This window comes from Anarrhichthys ocellatus, unplaced genomic scaffold (assembly GCF_004355925.1).
Source record: "Anarrhichthys ocellatus isolate YVR2014 unplaced genomic scaffold, GSC_Weel_1.0 scaffold71, whole genome shotgun sequence".
Classification (NCBI taxonomy): domain Eukaryota; kingdom Metazoa; phylum Chordata; class Actinopteri; order Perciformes; family Anarhichadidae; genus Anarrhichthys; species Anarrhichthys ocellatus.
In genome coordinates this window covers 1,025,353-1,043,943 of record NW_022280101.1, presented here as the reverse complement: position 1 = coordinate 1,043,943, position 18,591 = coordinate 1,025,353, and the positions used below count along the sequence as shown (strand labels likewise).

General features: G+C 43.1%; 2 protein-coding genes across 3 annotated transcripts in view; one reads left to right on the top strand and one right to left on the bottom strand.

Annotated features, from left to right (window-relative positions):
• Positions 1 to 272: 272 nt before the first annotated feature.
• slc35a5 (solute carrier family 35 member A5) lies at positions 273 to 4,951 on the bottom strand. 2 transcript variants are annotated; one of them, XM_031873403.1, is made up of 10 exons: positions 4,881 to 4,951; positions 3,978 to 4,134; positions 3,708 to 3,806; positions 3,451 to 3,584; positions 3,059 to 3,126; positions 2,569 to 2,757; positions 2,248 to 2,448; positions 2,033 to 2,160; positions 1,581 to 1,849; positions 273 to 1,123 (listed from the first exon to the last, which is right to left on the bottom strand). In XM_031873403.1, exons 2-10 carry the CDS (start codon positions 4,102 to 4,104, stop codon positions 1,055 to 1,057), a joined length of 1,284 nt encoding a protein of 427 aa, XP_031729263.1. In that variant the 5' UTR covers positions 4,105 to 4,134; positions 4,881 to 4,951; the 3' UTR covers positions 273 to 1,054. The 2 variants fall into 2 exon arrangements, with proteins under 2 accessions (XP_031729263.1, XP_031729264.1); XM_031873404.1 differs by lacking the exons at positions 3,451 to 3,584; positions 3,708 to 3,806; positions 3,978 to 4,134; positions 4,881 to 4,951 and adding an exon at positions 3,356 to 3,442.
• A 1,091-nt stretch (positions 4,952 to 6,042) lies between these two features.
• The window catches only part of f5 (coagulation factor V), a 14,661-nt gene continuing 2,112 nt past the window's right edge, over positions 6,043 to 18,591 (top strand). Inside the window, exons 1-23 of the mRNA XM_031873435.1 lie at positions 6,043 to 6,369; positions 6,798 to 6,880; positions 8,156 to 8,278; positions 8,831 to 9,043; positions 9,145 to 9,300; positions 9,781 to 10,002; positions 10,120 to 10,285; positions 10,466 to 10,646; positions 11,076 to 11,172; positions 11,293 to 11,498; positions 11,627 to 11,774; positions 11,915 to 12,127; positions 12,721 to 14,797; positions 14,914 to 15,082; positions 15,667 to 15,903; positions 16,250 to 16,466; positions 16,653 to 16,832; positions 17,035 to 17,151; positions 17,238 to 17,309; positions 17,433 to 17,518; positions 17,636 to 17,791; positions 17,896 to 18,040; positions 18,199 to 18,350. Of these exons, the coding sequence (XP_031729295.1) occupies positions 6,209 to 6,369; positions 6,798 to 6,880; positions 8,156 to 8,278; positions 8,831 to 9,043; positions 9,145 to 9,300; positions 9,781 to 10,002; positions 10,120 to 10,285; positions 10,466 to 10,646; positions 11,076 to 11,172; positions 11,293 to 11,498; positions 11,627 to 11,774; positions 11,915 to 12,127; positions 12,721 to 14,797; positions 14,914 to 15,082; positions 15,667 to 15,903; positions 16,250 to 16,466; positions 16,653 to 16,832; positions 17,035 to 17,151; positions 17,238 to 17,309; positions 17,433 to 17,518; positions 17,636 to 17,791; positions 17,896 to 18,040; positions 18,199 to 18,350 (5,577 nt within the window). The 5' untranslated portion in view covers positions 6,043 to 6,208. The remainder of the gene's footprint in view (positions 6,370 to 6,797; positions 6,881 to 8,155; positions 8,279 to 8,830; positions 9,044 to 9,144; positions 9,301 to 9,780; positions 10,003 to 10,119; positions 10,286 to 10,465; positions 10,647 to 11,075; positions 11,173 to 11,292; positions 11,499 to 11,626; positions 11,775 to 11,914; positions 12,128 to 12,720; positions 14,798 to 14,913; positions 15,083 to 15,666; positions 15,904 to 16,249; positions 16,467 to 16,652; positions 16,833 to 17,034; positions 17,152 to 17,237; positions 17,310 to 17,432; positions 17,519 to 17,635; positions 17,792 to 17,895; positions 18,041 to 18,198; positions 18,351 to 18,591) is intronic.

Genomic DNA, 18,591 nt, shown 5'->3' with positions numbered 1-18,591 from the left:
AAAGGGAACATTTGACAGTAGTACATAAAGTACAACCCTATCCTATATTAAAAAAACATGCGCTGTAATACAGAAGAATGAAAAATATATGTAAGAAAAGGCTTTTAACCTCAACCTCATGGTCCCTTCAGTAGGTCTATCTTCATCCACATTCCTGCAGCCTGTTTCCCCAATATGACTTCATGACTTTATGACTTTGTCCTCGTCCTTTTTCAACACACGACACATTTTAATTGTCATCACAAAATGAAAGCAGTTTTGTGACACAAGAGGAATCTTAAAAGAAATATATTTCATGGCATTTCACAGTTGAACAACATCATTATTCCTCCATATGACCAAAAAAAGTAATGTTCAAGGCCAATGAAGAGAACCAAGAGCCTTTGTTGTGCTTTCAGAAGTTCAGGCATCCAAACTTGTGAATTGTGTAAATGCTCGTAGCTCTGGTTCAAGTTTAAGACAAAACACTGAGTGAGCAGAAAAATAGAAAGCTCTGTACACTGTAGTGGAAACATCGATCCTGTTGTCTGCTAATGTGTTTCTGAAGTTATAATTTATGATTTTGTGCTGGAATACGGTGCTTCGGTTTTTCACATTGTTTAAATATTGACCATAGATTGCCAACGACGCCAAAAACAAGCATAAAGCCTTATACAATCATAAAAGCGTGTGAAGTACGGCTGCTGGTCATTAAACCCATCGATCACCAAATAGCTGCACATACAACAGGAATCATTAGAAGACATCAATTATCCATAACAGAAGGCCTTAATGATCCCAAACGGCAACTACAGCGAGGATTGTTTACCGGCACACACGCTAATGTATTACTGACACGACAGCACTCCTAAATAGACAGGCACAAAATATACACAATAGTCTTAGTTATCCAAGAGTTCATCGCACAATCCATTGTTCACATTTACCTGCAGACAGTCATTGAAATAAAAGCGTTGACAGATGGAATCGGCGACCATGAGGACGAGTCTATACAGCAGCTTCGCATTTAGCAGCAGTGAAGAAGAAAACCTTCCGTCTCGTAAGAGACCCGGCACTACAAAGACTCTTCCTCGGATTCACTGTCTGTGTTGGTCTTTGTCAGGAGCTCCAGCTCCTCGCCGTCCTGCGACAGAAAACACAAGAGAAAATTTAGAGAATGCATGCGGAACGGTGGACAAACCTGCAGACAGACATCTTAGAATCATCACCAAACATTAACTTTTTAAGTTAATTTCCTCAAAGTCCTGCTAACCCCAGGACAGTGTCCTCACGAGGCCCCCATAGAGATCGGTTCCGTTTAACAGCTTCCTCTTTCAAAATCCAATAGACTACAATGACCTAATGAGATTACGTGAGGTAATGCACCAGCGTGAGGCTGAATGCTGTTTTCATAGCAGGGAATCAGGTTTCCTCCTGCACTGAAGAAATCACATTATAGAGAAGTAAGAGCCAGCTTTCCCACAGAGAGCTTGGTATGTGCGTGGGAGGAGAGGAAGGGGCTTTACACGTGGGTGAGGTGAAAAGCACGTGCACGTGACAAGTGAAGATTTGTGTGTTTTAGGCGGTGTGCTGCTCCCTACCCCTCTGGACCTCTCAAACACCTCTCCGTTGATGACCCGCAGTTTTTCCTGCTGCAGGCTGTATTCCAAGTCCTTGAGCCGGCTGGCGTTGTAGATAAAGATGGCCAGCAGGACCGTGGGAGCCTGGAGGAAGAACTCCAGCGAGGGGCGGAAGTCGAAGAGGAAGAGCGAGAAGGCGGTAACCAGAACAGTGGTGATCTGGCCCGTCAGCACGTGGAACATGTTGTCTCTGAATTTTAAGATGAAGGCCACAGATAAACCCAGGGCAGCTGAGGAGAACACAGGGAAGAGAGAGGAGTTTTTCAGATGCGCACTTTAAGTATCTTATCTCAGTGTATACTCTCAGACAACTTAGTAAGCCTTAACGATGTTCAGTGATTCAAATAACTCCACAGCTCAGAAGAGTGAGTTATTAGGCATGAGGACGTGTTACTGATCCTTTGTTCACTCACCAGTGACCAGCACCAGACACAGAGAGTACACATTATGTCCATGGAGGAGGCCACAGTGCTCGGTGAGGCCTCGTGCCTCACTGCCGAGCCCAAGGGTCAGACCGTTGAACACCACACCAAAGGCATACCTGCAAAACCATGAAGCAAAGGACTTGAGCACTGAATTTAACGATGCATCTTCTGCCTTATTATGTTCTGCATAAGTCGCCTCTCACAGTTTACTGTTCTGGATGAAGATGCTCTCAGTGAGCTGGTCTCCTTCTTTGAGGATCTTCTCATTGTAGATGTTGGCCATGGCGGAGATGAAACACTGGAGGACGAGCAGGATGTGACCCACACCCAGAGAGCGAAGCTTCTCCACCACCCTGTCCCTCCAGGCCTGCCCGGGCAGGGACGACACCCACGATTTACTGGCACTGTGGGGGGGAGAAAAGATGTGAACAAGGGAAATAAAAACATCATAGAGCCAGACATTAACTCTCATTGAATTATGAATACTGATGTAGGCACCAGGTCATGACAAGAAAGACAGTGACCTGCTGTTCCTCATCTGCTCCAGCAGCTGTGTGTAGAGAAGGCAGGAGTTGGAGGGGGTGGAGAGCGGGTTTGAGTGGAGACCTGGCAGAGCGATGGAGTTTTGGTTGCTCCCTGATCCCGTCGTCAAAGAAACGATGGACAGGAAGAGGACAGATAACGCTGCCCACTGAACCCAGGACAGGCGCCTCCTAAAGGAAAAGGTGAGGAACTAAAACTTTAGTTTCATTTGTGGTTCTACTGTGTATAAATTAACTTTTGAGCTACAGAAAGGACATTTTCAGCAGCTATTTTTCCTTAAATATTTGGTTAAATAGAAGATGTATCTTCTAAACAGGCCTGAAGAAAAGGGGGGGGGGGGATTGACAAAGCAACCGCATTTCAACAGGGAATGTATCAGCTGATGCAGACTCATCCCATCTCATCAGTCAAACATACACACTATCATACTGAAGAACAAAACATTACAGGGTGGTGAATTGAGCCACTTACTTCAGAACAAGTCTGAAGAGTACAGCTGTGGTCAGGATGACAAAGTTGGAGAACAACACTGCCATGGCCTGGGGACACGAGGAGGAACAGCTGGTTCAGAGACAAAACAGCAGAGTGATAGCCAAACATAACAACCAAACACCAAGTCTTTGTACAGGACATTCAGTAAAAGCTGGTGTGATATGAAAGGGTTAAATCTACATTGAGATTATGTTATGTCACAGAAGTTATAAGAGGTTTGCAAAGAGTTACCAATAAGCTGTGGTTTGCATGTTAATGATGGTTAAATAACTGCACCAGAATTGTCTCCAGAAGCCCGGATGTAAAGCCAACACACACAATGTTTCCCTCAGGTAGTGGTCATGTGAATAGATATTGAAGTGGTAACTAACAGGCTGCAGGTAAGTCATCACGTAGAAGATGATGAGGTTGTCTAGGAAGTAGAGGAAAGCAGGGACAGCCCATTTCAGGGAATTGAGGAAGGAGGAGCTGGAAGAAAAGCCAAGATCTCTGCATGATCGACCCTCTGAAGAGACAAGACAAAAAGAGCAAATAAACATACCATCACACACTCACACACACACACTCACACACACACACTCACACACACACACACACACACACACTCAGCTGGGACTTTAATGTGGACCTTTGACTATGACCCGAACTGACATGGCCAGACAGAAGAGCAGTTTGAGTAACTCAGCAAGTAGATTGACGGATGCAGGGAGGAAGTCATACTTGTTCTCTGCAAATTGACCACAAACAAAGAGACAGCGTCAACAAATGTCACATTAAAAACATTAAAGCTGTTTTATAACATGATATTCAAGTGTGTGCTGGCTGGAAGGCAAGCGTATCACGTCACAGTAATATCACATCTCTGTGGGGAAACAAAAAAGTAACGTCCGTCAGTCACCAGCATTGGCAGAGAATTTGAGCAGCAGGATGCGACTGGTCCCCAAAGTTACGAAGCCCAGGCCGAGGGCCAGAGTGTAGGCCGAGGAGCGGGAGCACAGCCTGGTGCAGGACTGGCAGCGCACCATGGCTAGGACCGGATCTGAATGCAGTCAAACCTAAACACAAAACACAGAGACACACAGTGCTCGTATCAAACTGGTGCCCAGTATCTTAGTAGTTTTAGTTTCAGAATCCTCATTACAATAAACAAATGGGATGGATATAGGTTTATAAGCTGTTTAATCATGGACTATTACCAATTAATGTATGTAGCCTTGTTTATTTATTCTTAGACATGGAAACGTAATAACTCCATCACACTTGACTATAAAAAAAGAGATCAGAATGTGGAAATTAGCGGAACATTTCACATCCTCGAGCGCTGACTCTTCCCATCTATCCATCAGAAAACACCGCAGATTACACCCAGTTACCAGTTGATGGGGTACAGCAGCCCTGCTATAAGTCATCCCTCAATGAAGCTGTAACTTAAACTGTAACTGAGGGAAAGGCACATCAGAGAGGTCTGCATTATAATTAATACAGTTACTTTAAACACAAAGCTCCACTGCTCCCAGCTGAATAGCCGTCGACATGGGCTCTGAGAAGTTGCATCGAGTATTTAAAAGGTATAATACAAAATAATAGCAAGCGAGAGACGTAAGTGAGTCTCGCTCACACATTGAATTGAACCAGTAAGTGTGAAGAGCTAGCATCCTCTTCACAACAACCGTCGTGTTTCTGCAAACAAACACCTTCAAGAAAAGCAACACGCGGTTTCTTTTAAACGTTCTTTCGTGTATTTTTCTGAGGAAATCGTCAATAACATGTGGAAAAGAAACCAGTCGTAGGTGGTACTTACTTATTGTTCCTCTTTATTCCTAGACATAGCTGCACTATTGCTCTTCCTGGTTAATCCGCGCATGCGTGCTGGCACACTCAGGTTCCGTGTTGACGTCATACTGTACGCACCGCGTGAGTCAGATGTGCGCGCACTATCTGATTGTCCCATCTTGAGAAGGTCTGTTGCTGTATACTTTTATGTAGTACCACCATGATATATATGATATATTTAGAGCAGTACATGAGTAAATGTACTTGTAACTATAATATACTCAGTACTGTAAAATAAAAAGTTGCCTGCACTTAACTTAACTTGAAAATGTCAATTTTCTGCTACTTTCTACTTCTTCTTTACTGGTATTGAGCGACAAATATTGTACTTTTCACTCCACTATATTCGTCTGACAGCTGTAGTTGTGCAAATATGTCCAAAACACATAATGAACTTATTAATGTATTGCATCATGAAGTAGTCAAAATTGTCTCCACATTGTCTAACATTACAACACAGCTTTAATTAAACAGTGACTTCTCCCAGACAGCGGGCTTTTTCCACACCCTGTGCTGCAATTAGTCTGGCACTATAGTACCATGCTACATCACAGCTGGGTGTGGTCACAATGGGTTCACAGTGGGTTCAGAGGTCCAAGAGACTTTTGACTTTCGACCCACAGAAGACAGCGCGGTTGTGTTTTTACTCCTGTCAAAAATCAAGGGTGGAGGTAACGCATCTTTATTAATAATCTGACTCCATAACAAGAATTGCAATAATTAGGTTGAGAGGTGATAAATCTTTGCTTTACTGACTTTTAAAGCAGAGGTGCTCTTAACATTAGAAATAGTTCTGAATGAAAAAAGTTAAGCAAGTAACTTACAACAGTTTCGATATGTGCTAATGATGAAATGATGAACGCTGAGATGTTTATATTACATTGTGATTGGTTTGTCTCCACCTGTCACACGTACAGTTTCTTGAGTTATGGCGTGTTTTTCACGAGATGATTTCTTGGGACATTTTGAGGTTGGAGAAACTTTCAATGTTATTGACATCGTTGTGCTTTTTTGGAGATGATGGGAAGAAGCACACCCCTCGGGGATGACTCACAGCAACACACATGAGGTTTCAATTACAAGAGACAGGGAGAGAGAGAGAGAGACAGAGAGAGAGAGAGAGAGAAAAATATGCAGAGACACAGTTCATTGCCCTGGGACATAATGTTTAAAAGCGCATGTGTGTGTGCGATTGTGTCAGTCACAGATAAAGCACGGAGCGGGACCTCTCTGTCAGATCACAGCTTCTTCACTTTGTAGAGCAGACCGGTTTCACCTGGAGGATTAACCCCAGATATGAGGCTTTGTTCCTGGACTGAAGCTTGGTGTCTCCTGTCTGTCCTGGTTCTTCTGACTGTCCTACATGTCAAAGCCGACCAGCAGCAGCCCAAGGAGAGACACTATTACATCGCTGCTGTGGAGATAGACTGGAACTACTCTGGCAATGACACACACGGGTAGGGTACTGGTTACAGAATTAGACATGCAGCTGGTGTTGAATTACTCTAATTTAATTATTTTGTATTGTATTTTTGTCTTATTAATATTATTTGAATTCTGTCCACCTGAGCTTGTCCAAGACGTCTAACTCAGTTTCTGTTATTGAAGTTGTGTGTGCCGCGTGGAAACAGTCCATGGTGTCCTTGTTTCATCTCTCTGGAAGCCTGTTATTCATCCTATGATAGTGTCAGACACACACACACACACACACACACACACACACACACTCACACACATATAGACACACTTTAGTTGCAACATGTAAGGAAGCTTGTGCCTTCATATCTTAAAGTCCATGTTGTTAAAATGCTGTGCTGCTGGTGTGAACAACATGTGTTTTCCTTGTGTGCTGATTGAGACTTTGTGTTTTTCTTTAATTCCTTAGGTTTGGTCCCACCTATAAGAAAGTGGTCTTTCGGGAGTATGACAAAGACTTCCGACAGGCGAAGACTCATCCCTCCTGGTTAGGTAAACTCCTAAGAAACGCTTCTCCTAAAATCTAATATAAACTTTAATTTCCTAATCATTGACCAGAAACAAATTGATATGTACATGACTGTTCACAAACTGTCCTTAAGTATTAATTAGTGTGACAATTTAAATGTGTTGAACTGGTACATTTATTTGAGTATATAATAACACAAAATAACAGAGTAATTATAGACAGATTATACAGATGAATGAGAAACTAAAGGATAAACCTGAATAAATGAGCGTAGAAACAAAACAAATGCAGATGCTTCCTGCAGGGCACGAGGTTTCACTGAATGGTGTGTTGAGCACGTACATGATGTGAATTATATTATGGCCTTCTTTGTCACCAGATCGCAATCCAAATGAACACCTATGGGAGATTTTGTAGAGACTTGTCAGGAAAGTGCTCTCCACCACCGTAATTAAACCACCGAATGGGGGAATATCTTTTGGATGAAGGGTTCATAGAGAGACTAGAATGTTCTTCAGGCACGAGGAGCCTGCATTTAGTTGGGGCGTGTTTGTTCCTTTAATGTGTCCCCATGGATGTAGAACAGCACAGTTAGTGAATTATAAGCAGCTTGCAATTTTGATGAATTTCCCAGAAAGAATTGTGAAACTGTTTAAAATGTCAGTAAAGATTACTCAATGTAACTACTGTTTCACTTCCTTCTATTCTTACAAACGGTAATACATCAGCAGGTACTTAAAGGGCCAGTTCACCCCACAATCTAAAATATTGTTTTTCTTCTTACCCAAAGTGCTATTAATCAGATTGTTTTGTTTTGGAGGTGTCTGCCTTCTATCAAATATAATGGGGCTAAATGGCAGCTTGTGGCGCTCAAAGCACAAAAAAAATGAATAGATACATTTTAAAAAGTCAACAGCGATGTTTCTTTCCAGAAATCATGACCTGGTTACTCTTAAGATAAACCACAAACCTTGTTGTGAGCAGTTTCTTGGAGGAACTATTTTCTTTCAACCACTGTCTCTTTAACAACCGTCCCAAATGAATACTTTCTCAATTTCCCTTATAATTAGTACCAAAGAGCATGTTGCTTTCCAGGGATGTTCCTAGAAAATAACAGTTGTGTATTATTTCCTTTCTAGGAGAGTGTAAGTAAGATAACATAACAATATATGGGCCATGAAATCCTATTTCAGTTATGAGTCAGTCTGACTTTACATCCCCGGTGTGTCATGATGAAATACCAAAAAATACAAGTGTCGCTGATTCCAAATAAATTTGAGCGTGTCTTTTCTCCGCAGGTCTACTTGGACCCACGCTGAGGGCTCAGGAGAACGAGACCATTGTCGTCACTTTCCGAAACATGGCCACCGGACCGCACAGCATCCACCCACACGGGGTCGCTTACGGCAAACAGTCGGAGGGTGGGTGCTTGTTAACCCAGCTGCAGATGAATGTGACAGCTGTGGCAAAACCCGCAGACAGCAGCAAGACTCTCAGTCCTGTCTGTACGGGTCACTGTGTGGGTGCTCATGATGTTGCTCATTCCCATGTTTACACAAGATTAGCCAACACAACAAACAACCTTGTTTGTCTTTTTCTAAAATATTAACCAGGACAGGGAGATTATCAGAGGAGACTGTACTGAAGTCCAACAGGAAGCATTACTAAGCCTGATAGGAAATCACTGTCTGCGTCCAGTAACAGGAGATTATTGCCATTTTGGATGTAGGAAATTGACATTAAGCGCTTTTTAATTTGCTCTTAATGCAAAAGTCAAAGAGCCGAGTAATTTGAAATTCAAGAACAGCTTGTAGGAAATTCTTCATGAAATCTTTTTTTGTTAGGAAATTCAATAATCTCCTTAGACCCCTGCTCAGCAATGGGATTTAATTATTAGACCATTCCAACATGATTCTTTATTTATCCATAGTGTAGAGAGTTCTCGCTTTTATTCACGGTGTTTGTTTTTGCAGGGGCCAACTACTTTGACAACACGTCACAGAAAGAGAAAGAGGATGACGTGGTGCAGCCTAACGGGGAGCACGTTTACTACTGGGAGGTGACATCAGATGTTTCTCCACAGCCAAATGACCCCACCTGTATCACCTACACCTACGTCTCCCACATAAATGTTGTCGAGGACTACAACTCGGGCCTCATTGGTACTTTACTCATCTGCAAGCCTGGTAAGCAGTAAAAAGTTGGTTGTGTTTCAAATCACAAAGTATCAGTTGCACCTACATATATTTGTCATTATTTTGGATCTCTCTCCTATTTTCCCTCTCAGGCAGTCTGGATGAGTCGGGGCAGCAGGTCGGCGTCCACCAGGAGTATGTGTTCCTCTTTGGGGTTTTTGATGAGAGGGAGAGCAAGTACGAACCAAACAAACATGCCAACCATGTGAAGTACACCATCAACGGATACGCAATGGGATCGCTACCTGGTTAGTCTGTCCAGTCATTCATTTATCACTCATTGAGTTAGAGAGCGAGCAGTCAGTTGTTCAGGTCTCCTTGGTGATTTTTTTAACAACATGATATGCAGATGACACATCAGACCACCTCAGACAGAGTTCTGGTTAATAGACAAACCTCCGTGCTAAGTCAGTGCGGAAGGTATTTTAAACTGCAAGTAGCCATAACAACACTGCTGATGCTTCACACTGACAAACTGACTGCAAACACACTGATGACTCAGTCCTTTTTTGTTTGATATGTATGAGCACACATTATATTTTCATCATGAGTTAATCTCTAGATTATTTTTTAATAAAAAGTTTAGTCAATAATAAAAGTGAGAAAATAGATGGTACACGTCACGGTGTACAGTCAGTAAAATTACATTCGCTAGATGTCCTGCTTAAACAAAACAGTTGAGAGAAAAATTACACAAAGTGACCGACAGCATCCTCTTCTCCGTCCAGATGTGAGTGTGTGTGCCTACGCCTCTGTGAGCCTGCATCTGGTGGGTATGAGCTCAGAGCCCGAGGTATTCTCAGTGCACATGAACGGCCAGGTGCTGCGGCAGACCGGGCATAAAGTGTCATCGGTGGGCCTCATCAGCGGCTCCACCGCCACCGCCAGCATGGTGGCTCTCCACGCAGGCCGCTGGCTGCTCTCCTCCCACACCATCAAGCACATGGAGGGTACGTGTTTCTCTACTCAGGAGATGAATAGATCAATCGTCCACCATAGATATAGATAGCATTTACCAATGTAACAGAATTTACAAGAAAAAAGAAAATGTGTCTCTGCCATTGCAGCTGGCATGCATGGTTTCGTGGATGTGAAAAAGTGTGACGGCTTCAAAGCACCGCAGCGAAGGATGACCATCGAACAAAAACGAAACAGCATGGTGTGGACATACTACATAGCTGCTGAGGAAATTATCTGGGACTATGCACCTAATATGCAAGAACACATTGACGGGTAAGCAGCATTTACAAATCTCTCAACTCTTTAAGCTCTATTTAAACTTGAAGGGCAGTTTTGCACTGATTAAATACACCGGTGCCACCACAGCTTGAAGTGCAGTGTTTTAAATGTTCTTGTTCTTATTATGGAAATTATATCAATGTCTCCAAATTAAATAACTCCTCTTATGTGCAGGGACTTCAAGTTCCAGTACCTGAGACAGTCACCAACACGAGTCGGTGGGAAGTACAAGAAGGCGGTGTACACGCTGTACAAAAACGAGTCATTCACTGAGAGGTTGGAGTCCAAGCAAAGGAAAAATGAGCTCGGGATCTTGGGCCCAGTGATCAGAGCGCAAATCAGAGATATCGTCAAGGTGAGATCACAGAGAAATACCAGACTAAGACAAAAAGCCAGACAAATATTTAGGCATTAATGCAGTGTATTGAATGATATAAAACCGGAATTTAATTTAGTTGAAAAAGTACTTTTTAAAACAAACAGGCATCGGATAAAGAAACATTTAAATGTTCTCCTTCATTCTAAAGTGTTTTTGTTAACTTCTCCTAAAATTGAAACGTACTACATATAAAAATGGCTCCAGTTCCAATGCTTTTTATCTGCTATGGCTATAAACACTATTAAATTGTTGCTCTATACAGCACTTTAACCTCACAGTCAGTGAGTGCGAGCACAGAGCCAGCTCACAGATCATGTGTCACTCTAATACTTGGGTCATCAAGCCTGAGTATTTATCACTGTCTGCAGACGGCGTGTCCTCACTCATCCTCCTGTCCGTTTACAGATTGTTTTTAAGAACAAGGCCTCCAGGCCCTACAGTATCTATCCACATGGACTGACGATAGAGAAGTCAGATGAGGGAGTCAACTACCCAGCAGGAGGTACGAAATCTGTCCTCACAGTAAAACAAATGGATTGAACACTTGGGTAAAGTGGATTATCCACTCTGGTTTCATCATATGAAAAATAACCAATGAGGTATATCTCCATGTGTTTGCAAGGCAACCATTCTCATGGTGTTCAGCCAGGTGAGACACACACCTACACCTGGAAAGTGGTCGACGAGGATGAGCCCTTTGACGAGGACTCTCGATGTTTGACACGACTGTACCACAGCGCAGTGGACACGCCACGCGACATCGCCTCAGGACTGATAGGACAAATCCTCATCTGCAAGAGTCAGTCCCTCAATATCAGGGGTGTGCAGGTAAAAAGATGCTACATTCATTGTTCGGCATGGCTCTGGGGACGGCTACATGTGTTGAAAGAGAAAACTGTCGAAGGGAAAAGGCAAAATGTAACAATCAAAACTATTATTTTGGTTTGTTTCTCCAGCTGAAAGCAGACAAGGAGCAGCATGCAATGTTGGCTGTGTTCGATGAGAACAAGAGCTGGTACGTGGATGACAACATCCGCCAATATTGCGATCGATCCAAAGTTAACAAGGCAGACCCGGACTTTTATAAGTCCAATGTCATGCACAGTAAGTTTTTGCCATAATCTAATAAAAGATAATTCAAAACGACACGATATATTCACTGCATTATTCGTTCATCCATCTAACTGCGTTGTCTTCAGCTTGCTGTCAGACGACTGACCTTCATGTAATGTATTTCCTCACAGCAATTAACGGTTACGTGTTCGAGAGCGGCCCGCCCCTGGGCTTCTGCAACGGTGAGATCGTGACATGGCACATGTCCAGCATTGGAGCACAAGACTACATCCAGACAGTTACTTTCTACGGCCATACATTTGAGCTGAACGGGCGGACAGAGGACTTCCTCAGCCTCTACCCGATGAGCGGAGAGACCATAACTATGAAGATGGACAACATTGGTCTGTCAGGGCTTACAATGCATTTTATGTCAAATTAGGGATTATGTATCCAAATATTTCATCTGTAGGGATCCTTTCAACTTTAGAAAATATCATGACAACAGAAAGTTAATAGAGGGAATATACTGTTTATAAGGTCGTGTGATATTATGTGTATGTGCAGGTGCCCCGAGAGATAAACACACTGCAAATTAAGAAAACACAAGCAAATAACATCATCCATCAAGGTCAATGCCTAACCTCAACCATTCAAGATCAATGCTTAAACTCTACCATTTTGCGTGAGTTTCGCAGTTTCAACAGTTTCCGTTGTGTTGTAAGCTTCTTGCAGTGTGTTTCGGCATTTGCAGCACCTTATTCTAAGTCGTGCGCATGTTTCCTCAAATCGGAAATAACATTTTTCTTAATTTGCTTGTGTTGCGTTTGTTTGCATGTTTTCTTAATTTGCAGTGCGTTGAGCTCTCAGGGCCACCGTATGTAAATAAATAGAGACGATTGGTACTTAATTACACTACCCAAAACCTTTGCAGATGTAAAGTGACAACTGCTTAGTTTTTCATTGATGATTTTTTTTTATGTCCCTCTTGAACCAGGTGTCTGGCTCATGGCTTCCCTGAATTCCCACGAGACAACCAAAGGAGAGCGCGTAAAGTTTCAGGATGTTGAGTGCTATCGTGACCACCAGTATGAGTACACTGACTATGACGATCCAGCAGCGCTCAAAGAATTTAAAGTGTGGAACCCTCTGAGCTTGGATGACATCAAGAAGGAAGAGGAGAAGCCAAAACCTGCAATAAAGACACAAAAGGAGCCAGACTATTACACAGACATGTTTGCAGATGAATTAGGTCTCAGGTCTCTGAAGAACCAATCTGGTAAATCAGATGTGGAGCAGCTGGACCTCTCTTTCCTCGACTATGATGCTATTGATGTGCCTCATGGAGGTACGAAAATCACCCTGAATTTCAAGGAGACGATTTGGACAGAGGTGGATGGACTGAACCTTACTGCAGTTAGTTTGCTGAACCAAAGCATCAGTGAGAACACAACACATGTGCAGAACACTAGTACACCATCAACTTTTGGCAATTCTACTGTGAACACGACTGTTTTTTATAGCCCAGATATATTACCAAAGAATGACAGCATCACTACAAACAGCAGTGTGTTTGTAGTCTCAAGTATTGATAATGCTACAGTGTTATCAACGGTTGGAAATGTATCAACAGAGATTACCAATCTTACGGTAACATTACAAGAAACTGCCAATCTTACGGAAACTTCAAGAGGTAATTCAAGTTCCGTCATGGAGACTGACGGAATGAATGTAACCCTGACTGGTGATAACCAGACTTCTGTGGGCATGATGTTGGCGGAGGACTCCGAGGAGAGACTCACCAGAGGGGACGTGTTTTTTTATTCTGAGCCGCTAACCAATACCAGCACCAACAGTCTCCACAGTACACTAGAGGGCAACGCCACATCTCTGTCACACAGTGCAGAGAATAACACAGCAGCTAACCATGTTAACGTGTCAGCAGATGAAACAAACCGTTCATCGTCTATTCCCACGGCTGATGTTGGAGAGGTTAACATCAGCAGCACAGACAGAAGCAACTTTACAATCTTAGAGTTGGAGGTGGAGAGCACAGACAACAAAACCAGTGACAATGACTCCCTGATTGCCGCAGCAGAGCCAGAGTATTTGAGTTCATTCGAAGTTCAAATGAATTCATCTGACATTGTGACTATCCCAGCCAATTCCAGCCTTGAAAATGCAACACACGCTCCGCTCGAAACTGGGCGCTCACAGAATGTCACAGCGAATGTATCCAGATCAAATTCATCAGAGGAGATTAGTTCAGAGAGTAGGGAGAATCTCACAGCTCATCTTGGTGAGTTGAACCACACATCCTCTTCAGAAAGTTTCTCCAATGAGACTGATCTGTCCCTCTCCAGCGATGCAGAAAGAAAGAGCGATTCTGAGGAGATAAGTGCCTCAGACATCAATGAAGAAGTGCTGATCTTCCTTTCAGAAAACAAAACAGAGGCGATAAAAACCACCTCCGTTAAAACGCAGGGGCACAACTGGACTTATGAGGGAACTCACCAAATGGAAACCGTGGAGATTTCTGACGACATGATGAAATATTTGGGGCGAGAAACCCCTCAAACAACGCCAACCCCGAAAAAGAAGACCAGGAGGGTGAACTTCCGACAATGGCCCAACAAGGGCGAAGGCATGAAAACAAAGAAGAGGAAGGAATTCAAACCTCAGTCCAGGAGTGGCCAACCGTTCTCTCCTCGTGGGTTCAATCCAGGCATGACCCCGCGCGGGTCACGACCTCTTTCACCGCAGCCCGTCCATGATGAGATGGAGCTCATCAACATGCCCATTGTCATCGGTGTGCCCCGGCCCGATTTCAGTGACTACGAGCTGTACCTTCCTGGGGACGAACCAGATCATCTAGACCTAGAGGTGGAAAATGTGAACGCAGATGAATACGAGTATGTGACCTACATGGACCCCTACAGCGATCATGACGACATCAAGAATCTAAACCTGGATGACACCACCAAATACTACTTAAAACTCTCAGGCCCGAATGTCAAGACTTATTTCATTGCTGCAGAGGAGGTCGAGTGGGACTATAGTGGCTACGGACAGAGGTAAGCTCAGAAATAGCAGTGAGAAAAAGCTCAGGTGACATTTTAAAAGACACGACTACAGCAGGTACACATCTATATGCATGCAAAGCTGAAATAAGGTCCTGTTATCGCCACAGGAGACAAGACAAGTCACAACTAAACAGCAGAGAAACTCAGTTCAACAAGGTGGTTTTCCGAGGGTACATGGACAGCAGCTTCAGCACACCTGACATCCGTGGAGAGATGGATGAGCATCTAGGCATCCTGGGACCTGTCATCAAGGCGGAGGTTGGACAAAGCATCATGGTAAGACGGCTAAGCCATAATCTGAACAGCTCTTCTGGGATCTCACATTTTATCATATTCTTTGTGTGAAGAATTCACTGTCTGATTGTTGTTTTATGTAAACCAGAATAGTTTGACATTATTTGCTGTCTTTCCAAATGTTAAATAAGATTAAGATTAATATCGTCAGCTATTAATAGCCAGTTAGCTTAGCTTAGTTTAGCACAAAGTCTGAAAACAGGGGGAATGGCTAGCCGTGCTCCGTCCAAAGGTAACAAAATCTGTCCTGCAGCATATTTTAAATGTACTGATTAACTTGTTAAATCTCAATAGTTTGAACCGTGCAAAAACCCAAGATGTAAAAACGACAACTCTTGTACCTGACTTCTTTTCATCGTGTAATAGTATCTTCCTGCAGGGGGCTAGCTGTCCCCCTGCTAAACTAAGCTAACCGGCTTTTGCTTCATATTTACATGACAGACATGAGAGTTGTATTCATCTTTTCATCTAACTCTCTGCAAGAAAATTAAAATGAACTTATTAGCAAATTTTCCAAATTATGTAACTATTCCTTTAAAGCCCTAATGTGTCTTTTTCTCTTGTAGGTGGTGTTTAGGAACAAAGCCAAGCGTCCGTTCTCCTTACACCCAAATGGGGTTTCCTATACCAAGCAGACCGAGGGTCTGTCCTATGAGGATGGCTCTAAGTACTGGTATAAATATGACAATGAGGTTCAACCCAATACCACCTTCACATATATATGGAAGGTTCCTGCCTCGGTTGGGCCAGTTGCAGATGAGTCTCAATGTCGGACTTGGGCCTACTATTCAGGTGTCAATCCTGTGAGTAATCTTTACGTTGTAGACCGTGTTTTAACTAGATAGAAGTTTAGTATGTAGAAATGCTTTTTACAAATACAAATTAAAGCCACTGTGTTTAGAATTCGAGTCTCTGACTGTGGCTCCCCCTAGTGGCAGCATAACAACATGATTACATTATTATTATTCAACCTTTATATACACAGCAATATGACAAAAAGTTACAGATAGACGTGACATTCATACAGAGACGAAATAGAATCCAAACCATAAAAATGATATGTGCAAAAGTGCCATAGTGGTAGTGTGTTGTGGGATGTTCTCACAGTTTTTAAGAACCAATATTAAATCTTATATATCTACCTCTTAGGAAAGGGATATCCACTCTGGCTTGATTGGGCCTTTGTTGGTGTGTCGAGAGGGCACCCTGGACAACAACGAACCAGACATGAGGGAGTTCACGCTGCTTTTCATGACCTTCGATGAGTCGCAGAGCTGGTACTACGAGGAGAACCACGAGATGATGCAAAGGAAGAACCGAAGGAGAGCTATGGACCACAACTTAAAGGAGAACCTCAAATTCCACTGTAAGTACCTTCAACTAGCGTGGATTAAATGATATAATATATACATAGTTACTGCATGCACTGTTAATTATATCATGTCAAAGTTCCAATAAGTTTTCTTCCATGCATTCAAGATTTATCAGCTACAGAAGAAAACATCCCCTGACCAAAATGATAAAAAAGTATTTTTCCCTGATGTTTCCCAAGCCATCAATGGCATCATACACAACCTGAAGGGCCTGAGGATGTACACTAACCAGCTGGTGTGCTGGTACCTGATCAACATGGGTTCTCCCAAAGACTTTCAGAGCATCCACTTCCACGGACAGACGTTCCTCCACAAGAAGATCACCAGCTACAGACAGGCCGTCTACCCACTGCTGCCTGGTGAGCAACATCATGTCTGTTTGTTAAGGAACACCTTCTGCTGCTTTTGTGCTTCTTTTTGAATAGTAGTTTACAGTATTTAGATCGCCGATACCCTTTAAAACTGTAACACAGAGAATAGCTATCGTCTATATTTGATGTCAACAACATAGCAGAGGCACGCATGTTTCAACGTAATTACTGTACCAAACTGTCTTTGCAGGGAGCTTTGCCACTCTGGAGATGTACCCATCCAAACCTGGCCTGTGGCAGCTGGAGACAGAAGTTGGTTTCAACCAACAGAAGGGCATGCAGACCCTCTTTCTGGTTCTAGATAACGGTACAAACAACTGAGCAGCTCTGCAGCATTTAAAGATACTCTTTTAGTTTTGTTTTAAAATTGACATGTTGCTTGTCTCCTCCAAGACTGCTACCGCCCGCTGGGCTTAGAATCCGGCAGCGTGAAAGACGACCAGATCACAGCAATCAACACTAGAGGTAGCCATTCCTGTGTGAACCCAACTGTATGCACTGTAGTCTTACTGCAATCACAATGACTTGTGAAATTATTGCTGTAAACTTCATGTCACAAGACGAATGACAATATTTCCATCTTTGAAGGATACTGGGAGCCCCATCTTGCCAGATTGAACAATAACGGTAAATTCAACGCATGGAGCACAGACCAGAACAAAAGCTGGATTCAGGTATGTGTTGTCTGTGTTATAAGAGTGTGTTCGTGTGTGTGTATTTGAGTATGTTTGCATATGTGCACTTGCTTTCTATGTGAAGACAGCAAGACCTTATGTATCTCCCTTGTACAGGTGGACTTCCAGAGGCCAGTTGTGCTCAGCCAGGTGGCCACGCAGGGAGCCAGGCAGCTATTCCAAACCCAGTTTGTGGTCAAGTACTCTATCTCCTACAGCACCGACCGCCGGAAGTGGATCTTCTATAAGGGCGACAGCAGGGACCTCAGGAAGGTGGGAGAAGTTTGGTCACTTTTGATTAACGCAAACAGCTACAAACTGAGAGAGAAGTGTGTGATCACCATTTTGCTTCATTCTGTCTCTCCCTCTTTGACCAGGTATTCACTGGGAACCAGGAAGCCTTTGAGACAAAAAGAAACACCTTCTTTCCTCCTATGATTGGACGGTTCATCAGGCTACACCCCATCGACTGGTACAACAAGGCCACAGTCCGCATGGAGTTCTACGGCTGTGAGCTTGATGGTAAGATGTTACTGTACGACGATGAGGAATCTGTTTTTTCAAATTCACGAAATATACAAAATCTACTACGCAAAGTGGCAAAGTTTCTCCTGAAACTCAATATTTATTTATAATATTTGATTTCCTGTAAATGTGACATTTCTGATCTCCCGCCTCAGGCTGCTCGGTGCCTCTGGGGATGGAGAGCAGACTGATTGAAGACCATCTCATCACAGCCAGCACCACAGCCTCCAGCTGGTACTCTGGACCCTGGAAACCTTCTCTTGCACGCCTCAACAAACAGGGCACCATCAATGCATGGCAGGCCAAGGTACAAATCCTATTACCGACATGACAGGTCGAAATTAAGGCATTCAAATTTAAAGTGAGCATCAGGTAGTATCTGCTAGCAATATTCACACACCCGTGGCCTCCAAAAACCCTTGAAAATGTGTGAACTGTGAATTAAATTGCACAAAAATGTCTTTGGTAGTTTATATATGCGTGCACGTACCGACCTACAAGTCAACGCTTCTCTCTCTCTCTCTCTCTCTCTCTCTCTCTCTCTCTCT

Excerpts from the sequence above, each read along its gene's own strand:
- slc35a5 (XM_031873403.1), bottom strand. The coding sequence starts at position 4,104 with ATGGTGCGCTGCCAGTCCTGCACCAGGCTGTGCTCCCGCTCCTCGGCC. Across the intron at positions 2,758-3,058 it reads CTCTTCAGACTTGTTCTGAA|GAGGCGCCTGTCCTGGGTTC; the intron begins GTAAGTGGCTCA and ends CTTTTCCTTTAG. Across the intron at positions 1,124-1,580 it reads TGTTTGAGAGGTCCAGAGGG|GACGGCGAGGAGCTGGAGCT; the intron begins GTAGGGAGCAGC and ends TTTCTGTCGCAG.